This window comes from Mustelus asterias, chromosome 22, assembly GCF_964213995.1.
Source record: "Mustelus asterias chromosome 22, sMusAst1.hap1.1, whole genome shotgun sequence".
NCBI classification, from domain to species: Eukaryota; Metazoa; Chordata; class Chondrichthyes; order Carcharhiniformes; family Triakidae; genus Mustelus; species Mustelus asterias.
This window is the reverse complement of record NC_135822.1, coordinates 19757488-19783123: the sequence shown is the minus strand read 5'-3', so window position 1 is coordinate 19783123 and position 25636 is coordinate 19757488. Positions and strand designations below refer to the sequence as shown.

Genomic DNA, 25636 nt, shown 5'->3' with positions numbered 1-25636 from the left:
TTTTGCACTGTGGGGTATTTGTTGGAGGTATTTCAGTGTTATGCACAGTGGAGTATTTGTTAGAGCTCGTTCAGTGTTATGCACTGTGGGGTATTTGCGTGAGGTATTTCAGTGTTATGCACTGTGGGGTACTTGCGTGAGGTATTTCAGTGTTCTGCACTGTGGGGTATTTGTTGGAGGTAGTTCAGTGTTATGCACTGTGGGGTATTTGTTGGAGGTACTTCAGTGTTATGCACAGTGGAGTATTTGTTAGAGCTAGTTCAGTGTTCTGCACTGTGGGGTATTTGTTGGAGACAGTTCAGTGTTATGCACTGTGGGGTACTTGCGTGAGGTATTTCAGTGTTCTGCACTGTGGGGTATTTGTTGGAGGTAGTTCAGTGTTATGCACTGTGGAGTATTTGTTGGAGACAGTTCAGTGTTATGCACTGTGGGGTATTTGTTGGAGGTAGTTCAGTGTTATGCACTGTGGGGTATTTGTTGGAAGTATTTCAGTGTTATGCACTGTGGGGTATTTGTTGGAGGTATTTCAGTGTTATGCACTGTGGGATATTTGTTGGAGGTATTTCAGTGTTATGCACTGGGATATTTGTTGCAGGTATTTCAGTGTTATGCACTGTGGGGCATTTGTTGGAGGTATTTTTGTGTTCTGCACTGTGGGGTATTTGCATGAGGTATTTCAGTGTTCTGCACTGTGGGGTATTTGTTGGAGGCAGTTCAGTGTTTTGCACTGTGGGGTATTTGTTGGAGGTATTTCAGTTTTATGCATTGTGTGGTATTTGTTGGAGGTATTTCAGTGTTATGCACTGTGGGGGTATTTGTGGAAATCGTTCAGTGTTATATACTGTGGGGGTATTTGTGGGGGTGGACAGTGTTGCATATTGTGAAGGTATTTGATGCGTGGGGTCGGAGTTACTTCCTGTGGGTTATTTGCTGGTCTCATCACCTGTTTGTTTGTGGTTGCAGGTTTCTTGGTTCAGCCTGTGTTGGGTGCCTGGAGTGACAGCTGTTCCTCACGCTTTGGCCGGCGCAGACCCTTCATACTGGTTCTTGCAATCGGTGAGTTACAAACAGTTGGAACCTCTCAGAAGTACCTCAGTCCCAAGGAAAGGTCCATGGTTTTGGGCTGTGTCTTCTGAAGTGACCGAATGGGTGCTATGAAGGAATCGAGAGATTTGAGTGCATTATTAGTTTCGGGAGATAAAGAATTCAAGAGCTAGAAAAACAGTTAAACAGAAGAACATTGGGAGTGAGGATGGACTTTAGGGTACATTCTGATTCAGCGGATAATCAGGTAGGGAATAAATTACCAGGGGAGGACATTGTAACAGAAAGTAAATGGGGACGAGGCAATTAAATATGTTTTAGAGGGAGAAAGTAGTGAGGGAAATGGGGAGAAGGTGGATAGATGGCGTTGAGGGATGTGGTGAGTTAGTAATGCTGCTCTGTTTTCAAAAGGTTTTGGTCTGTTTCTCTTGTGATACCTGTTATTCCTGCTTCAATTTTATTCGAACATGCTGGTCCACATCCAGTTTTGATCCTAGTTTAATTCCAGCTCCTCGTTTGATTCTGTTCCATGTTTAATTTTCTGAGTGCAGGCACCTCTGTGATAGCTTTGACCTTCAAAGGGGATTTGTGAAGGCCCGTGGTGTCAATCACATGTCTCAAATACTTCAGCTAAGGACGGGAAGAACTTGCATTTGTCCTTGTGGGCACACAGCCCATAGTCTTCCATTCTCTGAAGAATGGCATCCAAATTACAAAGATGTACCTCTTTGTCTCTTCCAGTGACTAGTGGACTCTGCTCAGTCCACTCAGGGACTGATCCTTTGCTCTTTGAAACAATGCTGGAGCTGATGTGATACCAAATGGCATTTTTCGGTACCGGAACAAGCCATTATGTGTCACCATTGTCAGAAGTTCCTGTGACATCTAGTCTACACTTATTTGTAAGTAAGCTTGGCTTAGATCAATTTTTTAAAAAATTTGGCCGCCTGCCTATCCCGCAAATAGGTCATCAATGTGGGGTTTAGGGTGACTTTGAAGTATCCACAAATCTTTACTGATCCATCCTTCTTGATGACTGTGTGGTGATACTGTGCCTTTAAAAAAATATGTTTGCATCATGTTTCCTGTGCAGGATTTTGTTCTAATATCGGTGCCGTTTTTACTGTAACCAGCAGCCTACATGTTGTTACTGCAGCAGCATAATTGATCTTAATTGCTAAAATATTTGGGCTAATGCTGTTATATTATTTTAGTGTTTTCCACTGGGGATTTTCAGAGTGGGGCTTGATTAGGTTGATTGACACTAATAAATAAACTTTAAACTTAAACTTTATGTGCCCCTTTTTGCCACAGCTTCTGCATACTATGCTTTTACACCAGCATTCTGCAGCTGAATGCTCTGACTTCTCACTTTGGTGATATGTACAAGTTTGAAAACTCTTCGGTGTTGATTCAGCCAACATTTTGTGTTCGAGTATACAAACTCAGTTGCTGAGCTTCTTTTGCAGCCAGTGGGATATTGGTCAATTGGGCCAGTAGGCTGACAAATGGCAGATGGAGTTTAATTTAGATAAATGCAAGGTGATGCATTTTGGTAGATTGAACCAGGGCAGGACTTACTCAGTTAATGGTAGGGCACTAGAGAGAGTTACAGAACAAAGAGATCTATGCGTACAGGTTCATAGCTCTTTAAAAGATGGACAGAGTGGTGAAGAAGGCATTTGGCATGCTTGGTTTCATTGGTCAGAGCATTGAATACAGTGGTTGGGACATCTTGTTGAAGTTGTACAAGACATTGGTAAGGCCACAGTTGGAATACTGTGTACAGTTCTGGTTACCCTCTTGGAGAAAGGATATTATTAAACTAGAAAGAGTGCAGAAAAGACTTACTAGGATGCTACCGGGACTTGATGGTTTGAGTTATAAGAAGAGGCTGGATAGACTGGGACTTTTTTCTCTGGTGCATAGGAGGCTGAGGGGTGATTTTATAGTGGTCTATAAAATAATGAGGGGCATAGATCAGCTAGTCAACATCTTTTCCCAAAGGTAGGGGAATCGAAAACTAGAGGGCATAGGTTTAAGGCGAGAGGAAAGAGATACAAAAGGGTCCAGAGGGGCAATTTTTTCACACAGAGGGTGGTGAGTGTCTGGAACAAGTTGTCAGAGGTAGTAGTGGAGGCAGGTACAATTTTGTCTTTTAAAAAACATTTAGACAGTTACATGGGTAAGATGGGTATAGAGGGATATGGGCCAAATGCAGGCAATTGGGACGAGCTTAAGGGTTATAAAAAAAAGGGCAGCATGGACAAGTTGGGCCGAAGGGCCTGATTCCATGCTGTAAACCTCTATGACTCTAGCTCCATTGAAACAGCAATTTCCATGTCCTTTTTCAGAGTAAGGCTACTCTCGGTTAGCAAATGTTTCTATTGCTTCATCTTGCAGACCATAGACAAATCTGTCCCGAATTGTGTCATTCAGCAAATTATCAAACTCTCAATATTCTGCAAGTCTTTTTAACACAGCCACAAGTTGTGCAATTGTTATGCCGTCTTCTTGATTTCTGTGGAATCTAAATCACTCTGTCATAGAATCATAGAATTCCTACAGTGCAGAAGGAAGCTATTCAGCCCATCGAGCCTACCCCACCAACACGTCTTTACCCTGCTCGTCCCCCTGACACCAAGAGCCAATTTAGCATGGCCAATCAACTTAACCCACACATATAGGACCTCCATCACTCCACATTTTCATTAAAGGATCCATGCGCCAAAAACCCCTGCTATTTCTTACTAATGGCGGTTCCCCGTATGCACACTTCGCAACACATTTTCAGCATCTGCCTTGATTTTTTTTTCTCTTAAGTAAGGCAACATCCGGAGCTTCAGCTTCTTTTTAAACACAATCAGCTCTCTAATTGCTCTTCAGAGAATCGTTACTCACGTCCACCTTGCCTGTTGTGTCTGGAGCACATGCAAAGAACTTCTCCTCCAAGTCTTCTTTCCCAGACTTTTTCGATAATTTTCCTCCTCTCTGGTGGCTAACAAGCGCTGTTTGAAGTCCTAGTTGTCAGTTTTTATGTTGTTTTTTGGAGAATTTATATTAATACATAACAGCTCTGGTTAGGTCCAGTTACCATGCTGCCCTGTTCCGGGTTGGATTGTGATTTGGTTTTGTTTCTGCTCTGAATTTGATTCTGTTTCTGTCTTGTTCTGTTCTAGGTGCACTGATTGGGCTCTCGCTGCTACTCAATGGCCAGGACATTGGTTTAGTTGTTGCTGACACAGTCACCAATCACAAATGGGGCATCATTCTGACTATCTGTGGTGTTGTATTAATGGATTTCAGTGCCGACTCAGCAGACAACCCGAGCCACGCCTACATGATGGATGTCTGCTGCCCGGAGGATCAGGACCGAGGCCTGAATATCCACGCCCTCCTGGCAGGTGTGTCTCAACCCATTATCATCATCTTCACTGCTTCATGAGCTTAAAAACCCTGTCAGGCTCTGGGGTCCGGTCAGACCCTGGGGTCCAGGCGGAGTTTATCCCGGTATGATTTATTCCTGCACCAGCCCTTCAATTAACACCAACTTGGTTCTTCCCCATTTCCCTCTCCTTCCCCATTCCCAGCCCTTCCCAAGATTCCAGCAACTAACACATTATCAGGCACATGGCAATGACAGGCCTGGAAGTCGGAATACCACCAATTTCCAGGTGCGGCACATTATTCAGCCCAGTGTGTCTGCATTCATCAAGACCTAGGCAACATTCAGGCTTGGGCTAATAATTGGCATGTAACATTTGTGCCATATGTGTCAGGCAATGTCTATCCCAACAAGAGAATATAACTGTCTTCCTTGACATCTATATGCATTACTATTGCTGAATCTCTCACCATCAACATCCTGAGGGTTACCATTGACCAGAAACTGAACTGACCCAGCCATATATCATCATTCTATGATGATTTTAGAATATAAATATTGTGGTTACAAGAGCAGATAAGAGGCTTGGAATTCAGTAGCAAGTTATCACCCCCTGACTCCCCAAAGCCTTTCCACCATCTATGAGGTACAAACCAGGAGTTTGATGAAATACTTACTACTTGCCTGGATGAGTGCAGCTCCAACAATGTTCAAAACGTTTGACACCATCCAGGACAAAGCAGCCCCCTTGATCAGCACCCCTTCCATTACCTTACTCATTTAATCCCTCCACCAGTGGCACAGAGTGGCAGACATGTGTATCATACAAAATGTCAACTTGCCAAGGTTCCTTCGACAGCACTTTCCAAACCTGTGACCTCTACCACCTGGAAGAACAAAGGCAGCAGAAGCATTGGAACACACCAGCTACAAACTCCCCTCCAAGCCACATACCATCCTGAATTGAAATTATATCGCCCTTCTTTACCTAAACCAGATGGACTGCAGTGATTCACCACCACTTTCTCAAGGACAATTAGGGATGGGCAATAAATGATGGCCTTGTCAATGATTCTGACATTCCATGAATGCATAAAGGGAGTATTCTCCTGCCCTCTATTTACTGTCATAAATACTTTAATCGCAGAAAATGGTTCATCTTCAAGGACTAAGAACATTGTGGAATAATTTATGTTTTTTAAAAGACACTGTCCTTTAAAGGACTTTATTTGCTGCTCTTCCTGGAAAAAAAACAGCATTTTACAAGACTAGGTAATTCAGCAGTTTTAAAGAAATTGGAAACCTCTTGACCAGGTGGACTCTTTACAAAAGGATCACATGGTGGTTTATAGAGTCATAGACGTATACAGCACAATAAAAGGCCCTTCAGTCCATTGCATCGGCGCAAGTCAAGGACTAACTACTTAACTGTTTAAATCCCATTTTCCAGCACTTGGTCCATTGCCTTGTGTGCCTTGGCACTCCAAGTGCACATCTAAATATTTCTTAAATGTTATAAAGGTCTCTGCCTCCACCACACGTTTCAGGCAATGAGTCCCAGACCGCCAGCACCCTTTGGATGAAAAGGCTTTTTCTCACATCCCCTCTAAACCTCCTGCTTATACCTTAAAGCTATGCCCCCTAGTCATTGATCCCTCCACCAAGGGGAAAAGTTCCTTCCTGTCTACTTTATATATGCCCCTCATAATTTTATACACCTCAATCAAGTCCCCCCTCAGACTCCTCTGCTCTGAGGAAAACAACCCCAGTCTATCCGATTTCTCTTCATAACTAAAACTCTCCAGCCCAGGCAATATCCTGGTAAAGTTCATCTGCACCCTTCCCAATGCTATCACATCCCCCTGATAATGTGGATTTCAGAACTGCACACAATACTCCAGCTGTGGCCTAACCAATGTTTTATATAGTTCCACCATAACCCTCCTGCTCTTAAACTCTATGCCTTGGCTAATAAAGGCAAGTATACCACATCCCTTCTTAACCACTTTATCCACCTAACCTGCTACCTTAACGGACCAGTGTACCTGCACACGAAGATCCCTCTGATCCTCGGTGCTTCCCAGGGTCCTGCCATTGATCATGTATTCCCTTGTCTTGTCTGTCCTGCTTTAGAGGAGGGAAGAAGATCAACTATCTAGGTAAAGAACACACGAGCCCCAAAAGCTCCAGACCCATTCCCAAAGCGGTGTGAATGGATGTGTGTGTATGTTGTCTTTCTACTTGACAAGTCTGGTTTTTATAATGAACTAATAATTTTGTTGTTTATTGAAGAAACCTGGGCATTGAGCGGTCATTCTGCGATTCATAGATAAAGCGTATATTTGGCTATATAGCTAGCTGGGAAAAAATAAATAAATGGTGGTACTGGTGGAGTAGTGGAACTAGAGACAGACAGTGCACTCCTCCCATCTCAGTTGTAACATTACCCTGTGGCTCCACTTGCCCTTGCCCTCCTCTTTCCCTTGCTTCCATTCAGTTTTATGTTGTGTCACTGGGACCTGGAATGATATTTGCTGTATTATGTTTTTCTTTTAAATCGATCCAGGTCTGGGAGGTGGATTTGGTTATATCATCGGTGGAATCAAGTGGGACCGAACAAATTTTGGAAAAGCGTTAGGAGGTCAGCTCCGGGTTGTCTACATTTTCACTGCAATAACACTGACCATAACCACCATCCTGACACTGACCAGCATCCCAGAAAAGCGGCTGAATACACAGGGCAAAAGGAAGAAAGTGATGAAGAGCCCCAGCCTTGCTCTACCTCCCTCTCCACCGATGATTTTTGAAGAAGGTGGAGGCCAAACTGCCAGTCAGAATGCCACACAGATGTACACCAGCATGACCAGTCCTATTTCCCCACTGAGCCCCCTGACCCCCAAGTATGGTAGTTTTATGAGCCGTGACAGCTCTCTGACTGGGATTAATGAGTTTGCCTCATCCTTTGGGACCTCTTACATTGACACTGTCCTCATCGACTGCTACACAGGGGCCAGTGACCAATACATCAGCTTTCCCAGACACGCACTGAGCGCCAGTCTTCCCCGGATACCTGACGAGGTAGAAAATGAGGAAATGGGTTCCTCGATGGTCAGTGAGAATCCAGGGAGCCTGCAGGTTGCCTCACTCGATGCCACAAGAAACCCAGCATCAGGAATTCTCAAAAGACCTGAAACTTTGAGTATTCCGAACAATTACCTTGGAAATGGTGGGGACAACAATCGGAGGAGGACAGTAACCTTCAGTCAACAGGTACAAATACTTCAGAGGGACAAACAGCACAGTGAATGGGGAGAATCTGCCTCGTAAGGTTAACCAGCAGAGCGAGGGGTAAACAACACAGTGAGGGGCACAATCATTTGGGGTTATGTTATCAGACTAATAATCTTGAGAATAATAGTTCAAATTCCACCAGGGGAGTTTGAGAATTTTGGATTAAAAAGTCAGGGGGAAAAAAAGTGTCAGGAAAAGTGACCATGAAGCTGTCAAATTGTTGCAAGGTCCCTACTGATTCACCCATGTCTTTTAGGGAATGAAAGCTGCTATGCTTACCCAGCCTGAGCCTATACGTGACTCCAGTCCCACACCAACATGGTTAATGCTTAACTCCCCACTGAAGTGGTTACTTGGTTGTATTGAAACCATGAGTGAGTCAGTTGGACCCAGACATTACTGGTCTTTAGCCACAGAGTCCATCTCCTCAGGATTCTGATCAGTTACACTTTTAGTCAAGAAATTCCAGACTATTATTGGTGCAGAAGCAAAATAATCTGAGTGCAGTAGGACATCTGAGCTGGAGTTGGTTCTGGCTGGGTAATTTTCAGACATTCTGAGGGAAGGTCTTCCCTCACCATGTGAGGCAGCTCAGACAGTGGCTGCTGCTGGAAAGTCTTCCAGATCCGAGCAGTATACTATTGATGGAATGCACCTTGTCCATTCGGGAAAGCTTGGATCTAACATTTGGGAAAGTGCTGCTCCATATGGAAAGCAGTGTGACTCCCCTCTGGAATTTTGGAATCCCCATGGGCTAGCTTCCTGGGGAATTATAAATGGCACATACATCCACCCTTGGTTTTGGGACTCAGAGTTTCTCCCAATTTGAATGTCTGTACTCTCTTACTGTTTCAGCTCCTTTAGAATGATCCAACCCAACTTTACTTTCAATTCATCACCCTTCCTCCGTCCTGTAACCATTTTGTCGTTACACATTTACCTATTTGTCTTCCCCCATTCCTAATGCAACTCCAACCCACACACTCACACATAATCAGATCTTACTACCTTTCCAATCCAGCTGTGAAACATTGCAACAGAAAGTTCAAACATCTGCAAGCAGGAGATTGTGCACATTTGAAATCAGCCCATCAAGTATTACTTACTGAAAGACAGTAAAATACGGAGAACCAGTTTCAACCACAAAAATGAAGAAAGCTATGTTCAGCAGCTTCTATTGCCATCTCCCTATCACAGGTTTTGCATTCTCTAACATTGGTGCTATATTTTACAAATATAGTTTTAATAACCATAACATTTATTATGGTTATTATTAATAACCATAATAAATGTGGTTATTATCACATTGCTGTTTATGGAAACTTACTGTGCACAGATTGGCTGCTGTGTTTCCTACATTAGAACAGTGACCAAACAAGAAATGAAGTATTTCAGAAGTGATGTACATTGGAACTTCCTGTGGTTGTGAAAGGCACTATAGAAATGAAAGTTTTTCTCTTAGGTGGAATCTATTTTTAAGAAAAACCCAAAAGAAACAAAGGAAAGATTCCCAGTTCATATGGCTAGCAGGAAGTTTCAGCCAACTGGTTGCTAAAAGTAATACACGCTTCTTAAAAACAGAAGCAAGCGATACTGTAACTGAAACTAAGGAAATGGTGGACCTGCTGCATAATCACATTGTTTATAATGAAGGAAGAGGAAAAAGAGTAAGAGACAAAGAAACCAAGGCTCAATGCAAGTCTGGCGAAACCCTTACCTTCTTAATCTCTAGGGAAAGAAGGGACATGAACGGGATTTAGGAGTCAGCATGTAAAAGGTCCCATGTTATTATTTGAAAGAAGAGCAGGGGAGTTATCCCCAGTGTCCTGGCCAAAGTTTTCCCTCAATCAACATCACAAGAATAGATCATCCAGCCAGTCATTGTTACGTTGTTGTTTGTGGGAGTTTGTTGAGCATGTATTTACTGCTGTGTTTCCTACACTATACAACAGAATAAATATATATATAAATATATTTTTAATATATGTATTGGGCTGCAGGCTTACTCTGGGACTCAATTTGCCATATCCACATCATTGTGGATGAACATAACACCTGCTCTGGTACTAGTGACAGGCAGTGTTTTGGTGGTACACTGGCTTCAGTCTGTTCTTGCTCAAAGTCGAGTGAGGTTAGGGCATGACTGTGATAGCCATGGACAGGTTGACATTCACTGTCTAGGTACTTAGATGAGATAACGGGGACTAAACAGAGACTAAAATCTTTAAAAGATTCACCATTCCACAGACTGGCCGGGAGCCCCTTAGTTATGCATATGCTTTAAGTGTTTTTCAGGTTACCGAACCCCCCAGAGTACAAAAATCTTACACTATTCATGTGTCACCTAAAATCCTAAATGCCCAGTTTCTTATTGTTATGCCATCTTTTGCTGGCACTGTGCCAAGGCTGGAGTCTACTGTAGATTGATCATCAATCGGACGAGGGAAAAATCACCCACAGCAGCAATCTTTAGCCCTTAAAACAAGTGAGCTACATGTGTTGATGTCAGTTGCTTCAGGATAATTACAAAACTGCAAAGGTTCAGAAAGGCTGTGTCAAGTATGGTGCCAGTTTGGTGTGTACATAGCACAAGATTGGCTGATAATTCACCATCAATGACTGCAAATCATCAGGTTCAATCCCAGGGGGCCACAAGTTGAGAAATGGAAATGTGTCACATTGGTAACTGGGGATTAGAAACATTGATGCTACAGCATAGAGGGTGATTTGTTTTGTATCTAACCAGTGCTGTATCTGCCTTGGAAGTGTTTGGTTTTGCTCTGATTTCAAAAATAGAGAAATGGCCCATTTCTTAGCTGGTAAAATCGTTCCCTGTAAATAAGGGATTCAAATTCTACAGGACATGAATTAAGGTTAGGACCGAGAGGGAAGATGCAATAACATCTTTACCAAAAAATTATAGAAGAAGTTGTGGAATGTGTTGACAGAGAAGGATATTAAACAGATAGTGTAGATAGGTTCAGGAGACAGTTACCATAGATTCCAACATCCGCAGAATTTTGCCTTTATATTACTGTAGATGTGTGTTTGGAGGTCAAAGCAACCATGGAATTTTGATGAGGTGAGTATGCAAGGTTGAAGGACTCATTGAGACCACAATCAGAATTTGCAGCTTCAGCAGAAAGTAAAGCTTACATTTATAAAAAACCTTTCATAACCACTAGATATCCTAAAGCACTTTGATGAGAGGTCACACGAAACCAGGTTATAGTCCAACAGGTTTATTGGAAATCACAAGTTTCCGGAGCGCTGCTCCTTCGTCAGGTGAAGTGAACCTCACTAAAGCACTTTGTAGTCAAGTACTTCTGAAACACAGCTGCTGGCAGGAATTCAGGCATGACAAATAAGTCAACAGTAAGACAATTGAATTATAGCAAAGTGGAAAGATTTATTAAGCACAAAATATGACCTAACAAACTAGGCAGTAATTAACACAGCTTCACAGTTCATATTTCCCTTTTTGGCTATGGACTGGATATGTCTTGTAGACTTCTCAAACTTCTGTGGTCTCTCCAGTCTTCAGTGAACTGCTCAGACATCTGTAATTCACAGATCCTCGGTAGGATCAATCCCTTCTCTTTGGATCATTCTTCTCTCCACCGCAACAAACAATTAATTAGTCCCCTCCACAAACCACTTGAGCCAATTGAGCCAGGGCATGTAATTGATCCCTAACACTTAGTGTTAGATGCTGATGTGTAAGATTTCTAAGTAAGAGATTTCTAAGTAAGAGAACAAAAGCAAACCTCCAACTCTCACCCGGTGACACACTCCCCATGCCAACCTATGGCCAATCCATGCCCCCAATCACCCACCCCATGGTCCCTCATACTCCTGTGCTAACTCATGCCAATCCATGTACCCCACCCACCACATTTGGTCTTATCCCCTGCATGCCAACTTACCTAGTACCCTTGGACACTTCCTTCATAACTTTGACACTTCCCTTGCAACTTTGACAGCTGGACTGTTCCAATGGATTTGAGCGTAAGAAGTGCATAATCATGTTCACTTTTACCTCTCCCAAAAGGTGCCTTACTTCTCTCAAAGGGACCCTGGAACCCTATCCAAAGGGATACCCTACCTCTCCAAAGGGGTACTATTTTACCAGGCTATTCAAAGGAATCCACCAAGTTCAGACCTCCTGTTACCTGTTCTAACCTGCACGCTCGGTGTTTCACACTGTTGGTCTACCAAAATTCCACTTCAGTGGAGTCAGCTGGTGATTTAAATGGTCATCTGCTTCCACGAACCCAAGCTAACTCCATGCCTGCCCCCGCGAAGATGGGAAATGCCGGGTTCAGGAGAGTGACTTAGAGATTTCGGCCATTTCCAGGATTTTCATCACAGCAGAGAGCTTCTCCATCCTGGTGAAAATCTGGGCTTTAGAATCTAAACTGGTGCTTGAGGTTATACAGGCATGTGCTAAAGCTGCAGAATTTGAATACATGATTTAATTTCCTTACAAAGCATGATTTTCTCACACGCTATTGTACTGTACAGAAACAAAGCAGCTCATTTGCACATAGCAAGCTCCCACAAACTGCAATGCAATAATGACCAGAGAAACAGTTTTTTTGTGATGTTGAGTGAGGGATAAATATTGAGTGTGCGACTCATATCGCAAACAATAGTGGGCACATTAAAGGAGGTCCACACGCCAATGTTTGGGTCTTGTTGCACAGTCACCTTCTTGTAGTAATATGGGATTTTTACAAGCACCTGAGAAGGCAGACTGGGCCACAGTTTAGTGTTTCATCTGAGTACTCTCCTAGTACTGCACTGCAGTGTCAGCCTAGATTGAGGTACCAATGTCATGGAGGCAGGGGACCTGAATCCCAGTGAGCGTCAGCACCTTCAGGAGAGGAGGGGACCTGAATCCCAATGAGAGTCAGCACCTTCAGGAGAGGAGGGGAGCTGAATCCCAGTGAGAGTCAGGACCTTCAGCAGAGGAGCTAAACCCTAGTGAGAGCCAGCATCTTCAGGAGAGGAGCTGAACCCCTGTGAGAGTCAGCACCTTCAGGAGAGGAGGGGAACTGAATCCCAGTGAGAGTCAGCACCTTCAGGAGAGGGGCTGAACCCCAGTGACAGTCAGCACCTTCAGGAGAGGAGCTGAACCCCAGTGAGAGTCAGCACCTTCAGGAGGGGAGCTGAACCCCAGTGAGAGTCAGCACCTTCAGGAGAGGAGCTGAACCCCAGTGAGAGTCAGCACCTTCAGGAGGGGAGCTGAACCCCAGTGAGAGTCAGCACCTTCAGGAGAGAAGCTGAACCCCATTGAGAGTCAGCACCTTCAGGAGAGAAGCTGAACCCCAGTGAGAGTCAGCACCTTCAGGAGAGGAGCTGAACCCCAGTGAGAGTCAGCACCTTCAGGAGAGGAGCTGAACCCCAGTGAGAGTCAGCACCTTCAGGAGAGGAGCTGAACCCCAGTGAGAGTCAGCACCTTCAGGAGAGATGGGGAGAAAACTGGAAAAGTACAAAAAATGCAAAATGAACTGACAAGGATGATGTGCTCAGATCGTAGTGACTGAGTTTAATTTTGTTGCAGGTTGCGAATATCTTACTGAATGGAATGAAATACGAAACTGACTTGAATGGATCAGGAGAATTGTCAGAAAGGCCGCTTTCCACATCTTTCTTGTTCTCATCAATCTGTCAGATGCCAAAACCGTTGCGGAATCTGTGTGTTAATCACTTCTTAGGTACAATCTCTCATTGTCTGTTAAGTAGTCATTGAATGTCAGGCTGGTAAATGCTGAATTGGGAGAATGAGTAGGGACAGATGGGGGAAATAGATACTTCCTCCTACCTCCCCCTGGACCATGACCACACCACTGAACATCAAGCCATTATTTCCAACACTGTTACTGACCTCATTTCCAATGGCTGCCTCCCCTCCAAAGCTTCCAACCTCATAATCTCCCAACCCCGAACAGCCCGCTTCTACCTACTTCCCAAAATTCACAAAAAGGACTGTCCCGGTAGGCCCATTGTGTCAGCAAGCTCCTGCCCCACCGAACATACTTCCTCTTATCTTGACTCTATCCTCACTCCTCTGGTCCATTCCCTCCCCACCCACATCCAGGATACTTCTGATGCCCTGCATCATATTGACGGCTTCCAGTTCGCAGTCCCTAACTGCCTCCTATTCACCATGGATGTGCAATCTCTCTACACCTCCATCCCACAAAGGATGGCCTGAGAGCTCTTCATTTCTTTCTTGAAAAGAGGCTTGAACAATTCCCATCCACCACCACTCTCCTCCGCCTGGCTGAACTCAACAACTTCTCCTTTAACTCATCCCAGTTTCTCCAACTTAAAGAAGTAGCAGTGGGTACCCACATGGGTCCTAGCTACGCTTGTCTTTTTATGGGGTATATGGAACATTCCTTGTTCCAGGCTTACCCAGGTCCCCTCCCACAACTCCTTAACTGGTACATCGATGATTATTTTGGTGTTGCTTCACGCTCTCATCTGGACCTGGGAAAATTCATCATCTTCACTTCCAGTTTCCACCCTGGGGCAGCATGGTAGCACAATGATTAGCACTTCTGCTTTACATCGCCAGGGACCCGGGTTCGATTCCCGCTTGGGTCACTGTCTGTGTGGAGTTTGCACGTTCTCCCCGTGTCTGCGTGGGTTTCCTCCGGGTGCTCCGGTTTCCTCCCACATTCTGAAAGACATGCTGGTTAGGTGCATTGACCCGAACAGGTGCCGGACTGTGGCGACTAGGGGAATTTCACAGTAACTTCATTGCAGTGTTAATGTAAGCCTTACTTGCGACTAATAAATAAACTTTATTTTACCCTTCCATCACCTTCACCTGGTCCATCTCAGACACTTCCCTTCCTTGACCTTCTGTCTCCATTTCTGGCAATAGACAATCTACCAATATCTATTGCAAGCCCACTGACTCCCACAGCTATCTGGACTACAGCTCTTCGCACCCCACACCCTGTGGACTCCATCCTTTTCTCTCAGCTCCTTCGTCTCCGTTGCATTTGTTCCACTTTCCTTCTTCCTCAACCGTGGTTTCCCACCTACAATTGTTGGCAAGGCCCTCAATGGCATACGGTCCATTTCCAGTGTGATACCACCACTAAACACATCTTCCCTTCACTCTGTCAGCATTCCACAGAGACTGTTCCCTCCAGGATAACCTAGTCCACTCCTCCATTATTCCCAACACCTCTCCCATCACTCATGGCACCTTCCCATGCAATCGCAGAAGGTGTAACACCTGCCCCTTTACCTCTTATATGCTTACCATCCAAGATCCAAAACACTCATTCCAGGTTAAGCAGCGTTTCACTTGCATCTCTTCCAATTTGGTCCATTGCATTCGCTGCTCCCAATGGTCTCCTCTACATCGGCGAGACCAAACGTAGACTGGGTGATCGCTTTGCTGAGCACCTTTGGTCTGTGCACAATCAGGACCCTGACCTTCTTGTTGCTTGCCATTTTAACACACAATCCTGCTCCTATGCCCTCATGTCTGTCCTTGGCCTGCTGCAATGTTCCAGTGAAGCTCAATGCAAACTGAAGGAACAGCATCTCATTTTCCGGTTAGGCACATTACAACCTTCCAGCCTCAACATCGAATTCAACAACTTCAGAAAATTAGCCCTATCCCACCTCAACCACTTTTTAAAATTTTATTTAATTTTTAACTGTTCTCTACCTTTTATTTCTTTATTGTCTTTCTTTATTTTTCTTCCCTCCCCATTCTTTCCCCCTATTTTATCCCCCTTTTTCTTGCCTTTTCTCCCCCTTTGCTTCCCTTTTCCCCCTTTTTTTCAATTTTCCCTCTCTCCCACCCATCTCCCCCCACCCCCCACATCTTCATCTGTCACAGCTTACCCTCTGATTTCAGCTTCTCTGCCATTTGGCCATTCGCACCTTCTATTCTCTCTATGGGCTGCCATTAGCACCTCTTAGCCTTTCCCCTTGTTTTTGTGGCTAAGACTCATCTTTCATTCCCTCACCCTACAGTATAAATATCTCCCACTTTCTATGCCTTTTAGCTGTGACAAAGGGTCATCTGGACTTGAGATGTCAGCTCTTTTCTCTCTTTACAGATGCTGCCAGACCTGCTGAGATTTTCCAACATTTTCTCTTTTGGTTTGGGAAATAGGAGAGAGGTTGAGCATATCCACTAGGACAGCAATGACATTCCCTATCCCACATCCCTGAACCAGTCCTATCCAAAGTCACAAATAAGATTCTCTGTGACTGTGACCGTGGTGCACTACCCCTCTTCATCCTTTTCAGCCATGGCAGGCAGTAAAATTCCAGCCATGAACTCTATAAAGGCGGGTGCATGGGATATAAATTTAAGTTTCATTTTGCAATCTCTGATCTGTTCATTGTGTCTGAGACCAGCTGTACTTCTATAATGATGCCAACAAGTGTCAGCCAACCACAGGCAAACTTCCTCCCTAAGCACTGCTCTGGGTCCCAGCCCTGAGCACCACTCCCACACCACTAACTGCCAGCTCCTCGTGCCCATATCCTGCCTTCTGAATGTTCTGCACTATGTAGCACTGGTGACTGTGCAGCAGGTGGACCTCCTTTAATATGGACACTGTTGTTTTAGATAGGAGTCCCACAACCACTGACTGCAAACATAAAAATACTACGAGAAAGATTCCAAATTCACAGAATAAATTGCTGCATCATGTTTAATTCATAGAAAAACCAAATGTCTACACTGCATGTTGTTGAGGCGGAAGCAGACTCAACTTCCTAAAAATAATTTGATAAATATTTGAAAGGGAGGAATTTGTGGGATATGGGAAAAGAGTAGGGGACTGAGAATAATTAGACAGTTCTGTCAAATAGGCAATGGGCCAAATGGCCCTCTATGATATTGACTGCTTGGTATCCTGTCCTACTTTTGTGCTTTGTGTCTGTTGCCTCATGTGCTCTGTCTCTGCAGGCTGGCTCTCATTTGAAGGCATGCTGCTCTTTTACACCGACTTCATGGGGGAAGTGGTGTATGGAGGGGACCCCAAGGCCCCTCATGACTCAGAAGCGTTTCGGAACTACAACACGGGAGTGAGTGTGGGCTGCTGGGGTATGTGCGTCTATGCATTCAGTGCTGCATTTTACTCAGGTAGGGCACTCAATCTCCTGGTCTGTAGAATTTTGCTCCACACAGGTTCAAGTTTCCTCTTGCCAGGCATTATACTTTTCACTGTTTTGCCAATACTTTGTTAAATACTTTTCCTGAGTATTCCATAATTGAGTAGAAGTAAAAATGTACATGTACTAAAGGTCTGTACTGTGCATCAAATAGATGAATTAAGCTGCTACATCACCACTCAATGTCTGGACATTCTACAGCACAACCCAATGACTAGCTGTTCTGTACCACGACTGATGGACTAGGGCCACGATTCTCCCATCCTGCTGCGCTAATATTTTAGTGCAGCGGGCCGGGAGAATCACACGTTGGCCGATTCTCAGGGTTCCCGCAAGCGTTCGTGCCGTGCTTGCATCTCCCAGACCCAGATTTCCGGCGGCATCTGCATGGCACTGGAGATCAGCTGGGAGACGGAGCTAGCATTTAAATAGTATTTTACAGACAATTTAAATGCTATTAGCAGATCCGGGACTGAATTATCTGGGCCCGCTAGCATCTCCCACCCTGCCGGAGTGTTTCACTCCAGTGCTGTTTAGCGTAGCTCCCCACATTTGGGGAGCTAGCAGCCTGACCTGCTGGAGTGAAAGGATGGCAATCGGGGGCCTCCATGGGGTTGGGCAGCAGGGGGGGTGGTGCCCCCTGCGCATGGGCCCACCGGGCCGAGCAGTGCCAAAGGGGGGTCTACTGGGGGCAGGACCTGCTGGGGGCGGGGCCTAAGGGCGATCAGTGGAGTGTCCTGCTGCCATTCTGCCTAGCGATCGATGTGGGAGGAAGTCAGGCGAGTGACTTGGGCGTGCTGGGGGAGGTGGTCAGCCAGGGAGTTGGGGGGGGAGGCGGGGTGGGTGGTGGTTGGATCTTCACTGCTGGGGGGGTCTGGAGATCAGGGTGGGTCGGGACGGCGATTGGTGGGTGGTGGGAGGGTGGTGTGCTCGGCGCTAGTCCACGGGTGCATGGGGGGGCCGCAATCGAGCCATGGCGTTTTGGGGGGGCAGCACTGCCGGGGTCCCAGGCTGGCCAGCTCAGTCGCTGGCCAGCAAACGAGAGGATGACACATTGGGGCCACTGCGCATGCGCAGAGGTTTGCTGATTTCAGCCTTTCCAGTGTGAATAGACCCTGCCCCCTGAAATTTAATGATATTCAAATTGGTGGCCTCTGCAGTGCAGAGTGTCGGTGAATCTTATGTGAACTCCCACTGAAAGAAACAGCGTAAATTACTCCAGTTTTCCTGCGAATTCAACACTTAAGATTTTTTTGGGAGAATTCCGACCAAAATGTTCTTATTTTTCCTTTTTCATGGGATGTTGGCATTGCTGGCTAAGCTAGCATTTATTGCCCATCCCTCATTGCCCTGGAACTGAGTGGCCACTTCAGAGTCAACTTCTGGAATCACATGTAGGCTAGACCAGGTAAGAACAGCAGATTTCCTTCCCTAAAGTGCATTGGGTGAACGAGATGGGTTTTTACAATAATTGGCAATGGTTTCATGGTCATCATTAGACTTTTTAATTCCACATTTTTACTGAATTCAAATTTCACCATCTGTCATGGTGAGATTTGAACCTAGACCCCCAGGGCATTATCCTGGTCTTTCTGCATTACTAGTCTAGTGAAAATACCAATGGCTAGGCATTCTTTCCCACGACTCAATGACTAGATATTCTATACTACAACTCAATGGCTAGACGTTCTATACCACCACTCAATAACTAGACATTCTGTACCACGACTTAATGACTAGATGTTCTTTACCATGATTCTGCCACTGTTTTTCCCGTCTCCCACTGATTTGCCCATCTGACCAACCTGTCTATATCTTCCTCAGCCTAAAACCTTTTTCCTCGTTAATAACTACCCTGCCAAACTTTGTGTCATCCGCAAACTTACTTCCAAATTCCCCACCCATCTCATCTATAAAGATAAAATCGCCATATTCCCAGATGACCATAGGCTGCTCTCCCCCTCAGCTGACTGGTGGTGATTTAACCTGAGGATCACCACCCTCAGATGAGGGGCAATGCTGAGAAGGCGGGCCTTCATGAATATCCTCAGCTGGTATGGAAATTGAACCCGCGTTATTGGCGTTGCTCTGCATCACAAACCAGCTGTCCAGCCAACAGAGCTAACCAAGCCCCCATCATCTATAAAATTTATATATATCACAAACAATAAGGAACCAGCACTGTGGTACACCACTGGACACTGGCCTCCAATCACACGAACAGCCATCTACCACCACCCTCTGTCTCATACCACTAAGCAAGGTTTGGATCGATCTTGCCAGGTTACCCTGGATCTGGTGTGCTTTTACCTTCTTTATCAGTCTCCCATATGGAACTTATCAAAGGCTTTGCTGAAATCCATGTTGTACCCAAACACCAGTTTCCCGTCACCAGAGATCCTTTATTGTGTACCAAAAAGAAGAGCCACACCCATGGCTTATAGCTAGACAGTAAACACCTCAGGACCTACAACACTGGTCTGGGTTGAGCAGCAGGTCTATAAGCCCCCGTTTTCTACTTCTCATTGGGCGAGCCTCCGCTCGCTCAATAAGGGAGCTTGTATTCCACGAATCCCTCAGGGAGATCTATCAGTGATTCCCCGTGGTCCATCATAACACATATAAACTACATCAACTACACTACTCTCACGTACACAACCGGTCACCACCTCAAAAAATTCAAACAAATTCCTTAGGAATGACCACCTTCTGACAAAGCCATGTTGACTATCCCTGATCAAACCTTGCCTCTCCAAGTGGAAATTAATTTTCTCCTTCAGAATTTTCTCCAATAGTTTCCCTACCACTGATGTGAGACTCACCACTCTGTAATTCTCTGGTTTATCTCGACCATCAGAGCTCCTGTAATTTCCTCTCTTGCCTCCCACAACAGCCTGGGAATTCATCTGGACCTGGGGATCAGTCCACTTTTAAGCCTGTCAAAACCTCCAATACCTCCTCACCCCCTATGTCAAACTGTTCAAGAATCTCACAGCCCCTCTTCCCAAATTCTGAACCTACATCCTCCTTCTCCTGGGTGAAGATAGATGTGAAGTACTCGTTTAACACCCTCCAACTCCACACACAGATTACTCCCTTGGTCCCGAATGGGCTCTACTCTTTATCTGGTTATCCTCTTCCCCTTAATATACTTATAGAATATCTTGGGATTCTCCCTAATCCTACTCGCCAGTCCTTTTTCATACCCCAACTTTGCTCTCCTAATTACTTTCTTAACTTCCCCCCCTGCACTTTCTATACTCCGCTAAGGCTTCCGCTGATTTGCTCCCTTTATACATGCTAAAAACCTCTCTTTTCTTTCTTATCCAATCCTGGGTATTCCTAGACATCCAGGGTTCTCTGGGCTTGCTGCTCCTACATTCCACCCTAAAAGGAATATGTTGGGCCTGTACTCTACCCATTTTCTTTTTGAACTCTGAACTACCATTTGAACTTTGAACTACCATTGCTCTACCGTAAATTTTCCCACAAGAAGCTTTCCCCAGTCTACTTTGTCCAGTTCCTGCCTTATTCTAATAAAATCTGCCTTCCCCCAATCCAAAACCATTTTTTGCAGAACATCTTTTCCCTTTTCCATAACAAACTTAAATTGTACTGTGTTATGATCACTATCACTAAAATGCTCCCTCACTGCCACACCAAACACTTGTCCGACTTTGTTCCCCAGAATTATATCCAGCATGTTGGACTTTCTATATACTGACATAAAAAGCTCTCCTGAATACATTTCAAGAGATTTGCCCCTCTAAACCCGTTACACTATGACTATCCCAATTAATGTTTGGTAAGTTGAAATCCCCCGATATAATTACACTATTATTAATTTTACACACCTCAGTGAACGCTCTACATATCTGTTCCCCTATTGCCCGATGACTGGGAGCCTATAATACATTCCCAGCAATTTGACTGATCACTTTTTATTCCTAAACTCTACCCACAAAGCCTCAATTGAAGACCCTTCCAAGATATCGTCCCTCTTCACTGCTGTAACTAACTCCTTAATTAATAATGTGACACCACCTCCTTTATTATATCCTCCCCAGTCTTGCCTAAAGATCCTATATCCCGGAATGCTGAGTTGCCAGTCCTCCCCCTCCCTTAACCATGTCTCTGTGATGGCAACAATATCAAAATTCCATGTGTCAATCCATGCCCTTAACTCATCAGTCTTCCCTATAATATTCATAGCATTAAAGTAAAAGCCATCCAGCCTCGCCTTACTCCCTTGGAACTCAACATAGCTGAACACCCTCTATCTTGGTTCCTTTACTATAGTATGCTGTGTCCCTGTTGTACTAATACTCTGTGTCCCTTCCCCCACCGAACTAGTTTAAACTCCTCCCAACAGCACTAAAAAACCCACCCACAAGGATGTTGGTTCCATTCTGGATCAGGTGCAGACCATCCTGTTCTCCAGAAATGGTCCCAGTGAGTCAGGAACCTAAAACCCTCCCTCCTGCACCATCGCTAGGAACATGCATTCATTTTCCCTATTCCCCTATTGCTGTGCTCGCTAGCACGTGGCTCTAGAAGTAATCCAGAGATTACGACCTTTGAGGTCCTGCTTTTTAATCTGCTGTTCAGCTCCCTGAACTCTTGATGCAAGATCCCATCCTTCATTCTACCTATATTATTAGTACCAACGTACACCATGACCTCCTACTTATCACCCTCCCCCTTTAGGATGCCCTGCACCCAGTCAGTGACATCCCTGACTCTGGCCCCAGAGAGGCAACACACCATCCTAGAAACTGCAGCCACAGAAACGCCTTTCTGTTCCCCTAATTAATGAATCCCCTATCACTATCACTCTTCCTCCCATCATGTACAGTCAGGCCAAAAGCTTGACTCTCACTTCACTCCCTTGAAGAACCAGTGCCCTCATCGGCTTCCAAAATGGAAAACCAATTTGAGAGCAGGACTCCAGGGACTCCTGTACTACCTGCCTGTGTCTCTTGGACTGCCTTTCCTGCAGTCCCTTAGGCTGCAGTGTGACCACCTCTCTAAATGTGCCATCGACATAATTGTCAGCCTTGCAGATGCGCCACAATGTCTCCAGCCGCTGCTCGAGCTCTGAAACCCAGAGCTCAGGTTTCTGCAGTTGGGAGCACTTCCAGCACATGTGGTCATCTAGGATGCCGGTATGGTTCATGACTTCCCACATATAACAGGTCACGCTTCCACTCGACTGACCTCACCTGCTTCCACTCGACTGATCTCACCTGCCATGTCTTAAGTTAAGCATGTCTGCTGTGGGCTGGGGGGCCATGTTTATTGTGGACTGGGAGCCCATGCTTAATGAGGGCTCGATAGCTATATCTGGTGTGGGTGTGGTGGTCATGTCTTCTGCTGTGGGCTGGGGGGGACATGTTTATTGTGGACTGGGTGCCCATGCTTAATGTGGGCTGGATGACTATGTCTGCTGTGGTTTTGGTGGCCATGTCTGCTCTGGACTGGGAGCCATGATTATTGTGAGCTGGGGGCTATGTCGGCCCTGGGCTGGTTGCCCATGTTTATTGTGGGCCGGATGCTCGTGTTTAGCTTGGTGAAAATGTAACTCTGATAGTAACCTTGGCTTTGCCTTGGAGATTTCTGTATGAAAACAGCAAAAAATAGAAAACCTGGAATCACAAGGAAGGAGCATCAGCACCTGGAAATCTATATGTTTTCTGGGATAAAGATTTCTATCCAACATGTACAAATCTGTCTTTCCTCTTTCAGGTGCTGGTAGAACTGCTGTGAATTTCCAAACATTTCTGTTTGCATTTAAGATTTTCAACATTATTCTGTTTTTGTATCAGCCTCATTGATGTACACAGGCTGTGAGGGCACCGCGGAGACAAGGATAATTCTCAATTGGCTAGTCACACCCCACAGCTCTGTCTCGGTACAGAGATTGCAAAACACATTTAACTGTAGAATTGAACATGACAATAAACAAGATCTGAAGCTCAGGGAAATTGAACCACAACCTTTTTCAGAAGCTGCTATTTGCTTCAAAATCTGGAGTTAAATTCAAGTATCATTCTTTCAAGGAGTGTATTTTTGAAAAATAATTACCTATTCATGTCTTAATTCCAGTACCTCATTAGGCAACTGATTTACACCCCAGTTACCTACAGAGGATCCTCTACATTCCTCCAGGTACCCATTAAGAATTGTCAGTGTACCACCAGTTAGTCACTGAGGATCTGCCAACATTTGAAGAATTTAACATTGAAGTTAGATACTGAGCTCTTCAGATTGACACTGGTGAAAGTAGTGACAGCGTGGACAGGATGTTGAATCACCACCTGATGATCAGCTACCTAACACACTGCCACCCAACACACTGCCACCCAACACACTGCCACCCAACGCACTGCCACCCAACACACTGCCACCTAACACACTGCCACCCAACACACTGCCACCAACCCGCTGTTACCAAACATGCCTCCAAACAACACACAAGGATCCAATACACTGTTACCTAACAAGTTGTAATTACATAAAAATTAACTTTCTCTCTACACTGATATATTGCCAGCACTTTCTATTCTTATTCAGAATTTCACCTCTTGCAATATTTTACTTTTGCACTACCATCTGACACAGAGTATTCAGCACAATACAACCAATAAACTACCATCTAAAATATGACAACCCAATACACCTGAACCATGACCATCAGCATCTGTGTCGCTAGTACTCTATCACCTGTTTCTTATTTTCTACAGCACTCCTGGAGAAGCTGGAAGAACATTTCAGTATCCGAACTCTCTACTTCTTTGGCTACCTGTCTTTTGGGATTGGCACTGGCATTGCCACTCTGTCCAGGAACAGCTATGTTCTTTTATCGCTCTGTGTTACATACGGGGTGCTGTTTTCTTCACTTTGCACTCTACCCTACTCCCTGCTGTGTGAATACTATCAGAGCAAAAAGGTATAAACACAACAAAAGGTGTAGACTAAAATTTAACAATTTATACACTTACAATAAAACAGCATCTAACTGGCATCTTGAATATCTTGAGATTGTGGAACATTCTGGGGAAAAGGGGAAATTTTGGGAGTCATTTTAGGCTCTACTACCTTGAACAGTTTCAGACTGGAATTGTCAGGAAGAAAGTGGCTTGCTCTCTCCATCCTCCTCCTCTGTACCTGTCCAGGGAGTGTTTAGGACAATTTAGAAGGAGCTTTACCCTATATCTAACCCATTCTGTGCCTGTCTTGGAAGTGTTTGATGGGACAGTGTAGAGGGAGTGTTACATTGCATTTAACTTAAGTCATACCAGACCTGGAATTGTTTGACGCTGACTCTGGGGCCAGGATTTTGCATTTTGGGTCAGAACTCCGACATTGGGATCAAATGTGGGTTGGAAACAGTTAACTAACCTCGATTTTGCCTTGATTGGTCAATTAGTGGCCAGGAAGCAGGCTCCAATAGGAGGACCTTCAGCATGTAAGGAGCTGCAGCCTGTTCTACAGGTAAGGGAGAAAGGGGGCGAGAGAGAAGCGCTTTCGTCTTGAGTTGCCTTCTCAACATTTTAAAAATTTGAACAAAAATGATCATAGTTGCTAGGCCACCATTGTGGAAGGGAAGCCCACCCCTGCCCCCATAGGGTGGTCTATGGCTGCAACTATGACCATGTAAGTGTGGGCTAGGCTTCCAAGTCCTGCGGGAGTGCTGGCCCCCATCCCCAGTCTGCTGCCAAGAAACCTTCCCCAAAATGATGGGTGGGATGGGTGCCAGTAATCTGGCAAATCAGCTGGCAGCGTGAAATTAGGTGTCTGCCCACCTCCGTTTCCATCCCATCGGCTCATGAAAATCCTCCCTGGGGTCTTCTGAAATTACGTGTTTAATTCACCTTCAGCTTGATATACAGAACATTAACTAGAGTGTTTAAAGGTTATCAAAGCTTCTTGTTTGGTGAGTTATGTCATTGATCACTTGTAATGACACTGAATGCTAATAGATACCTTTCTCTAACACACAATATAACAGCTGTTGTTATTTCTGTCTAGTTTGTAGGACCGAATGTGAATGGAACCAAGCGGGGGATGGGTGTGGACATTTCACTCCTGAGTTGCCAGTACTTCCTTGCACAGATCATCGTTTCCATAGTGATGGGCCCACTAACATCAGTTGTAGGCAGTGCCAATGGAGTGATGTACTTTGCCAGCCTGACCTCATTCATCGGGTGCTTGTACTCTTCTCTGTTTGTGATTTACGAGATCCCTCCCGATGATAATGGTGAGGAGCAGACTCCCCTCCTCTTGAACGTCTGACTCTATGAGTTCAACTTCAACCTATTCAAGGAACTAGTTCCCAAAATAACTTGCTGAATATTCCCACTTTCCCCAAGATCCCACAACCTCAAGTTTTCATTCCTCAAACAGGAACAAAAGCAATGAAGATTATTTCCTCTTTTTTTATTGGTGCTGGTACCTCTCAGATATAAATATATAAATAAATAAATATATATATAATATAAAAGCACTGCTAATTAGTTAATTAGTGCCAGTAACATGCATGGGTTGCAAGTGATATGGTTCCACTCCATTCAGACGTGTGTGAGAAGGTTAATGTGAGGCCCCAGCCACATGCTAGTCATGGAAGAGATGCCGTGTTGCCAACATGAAGTCAATCAAATATTGAGGTGGTGGTATGTCCCTGTTTCATATCCAGTCATTAAAAACTCACTTTGCATTTCCTAAAGCAGTGGCTCTTTCTCAAGGTGAACACTA

The 25636-nt window shown here is 44.8% G+C and overlaps 1 protein-coding gene across 2 annotated transcripts; it reads left to right on the top strand.

Moving 5' to 3' along the window:
• The first annotated feature begins 4339 nt into the window (after positions 1 to 4339).
• slc45a1 (solute carrier family 45 member 1) lies at positions 4340 to 25177 on the top strand. 2 transcript variants are annotated; one of them, XM_078238532.1, is made up of 6 exons: positions 4340 to 4448; positions 6996 to 7699; positions 13287 to 13440; positions 16677 to 16853; positions 23626 to 23831; positions 24914 to 25177. In XM_078238532.1, exons 1-6 carry the CDS (start codon positions 4340 to 4342, stop codon positions 25175 to 25177), a joined length of 1614 nt encoding a protein of 537 aa, XP_078094658.1. The 2 variants fall into 2 exon arrangements, with proteins under 2 accessions (XP_078094658.1, XP_078094657.1); XM_078238531.1 differs by having other exon boundaries at positions 13287 to 13464.
• Positions 25178 to 25636: the final 459 nt, after the last annotated feature.

Coding starts and splice junctions, on each gene's coding strand:
- slc45a1 (XM_078238531.1), top strand. CDS start 4,340: ATGGATTTCAGTGCCGACTCAGCAGACAACCCGAGCCACGCCTACATG. Junction 7,700..13,286: donor CAGTAACCTTCAGTCAACAG/GTACAAATACTT, acceptor ATTTTGTTGCAG/GTTGCGAATATCTTACTGAA. Junction 16,854..23,625: donor CAGTGCTGCATTTTACTCAG/GTAGGGCACTCA, acceptor TATTTTCTACAG/CACTCCTGGAGAAGCTGGAA.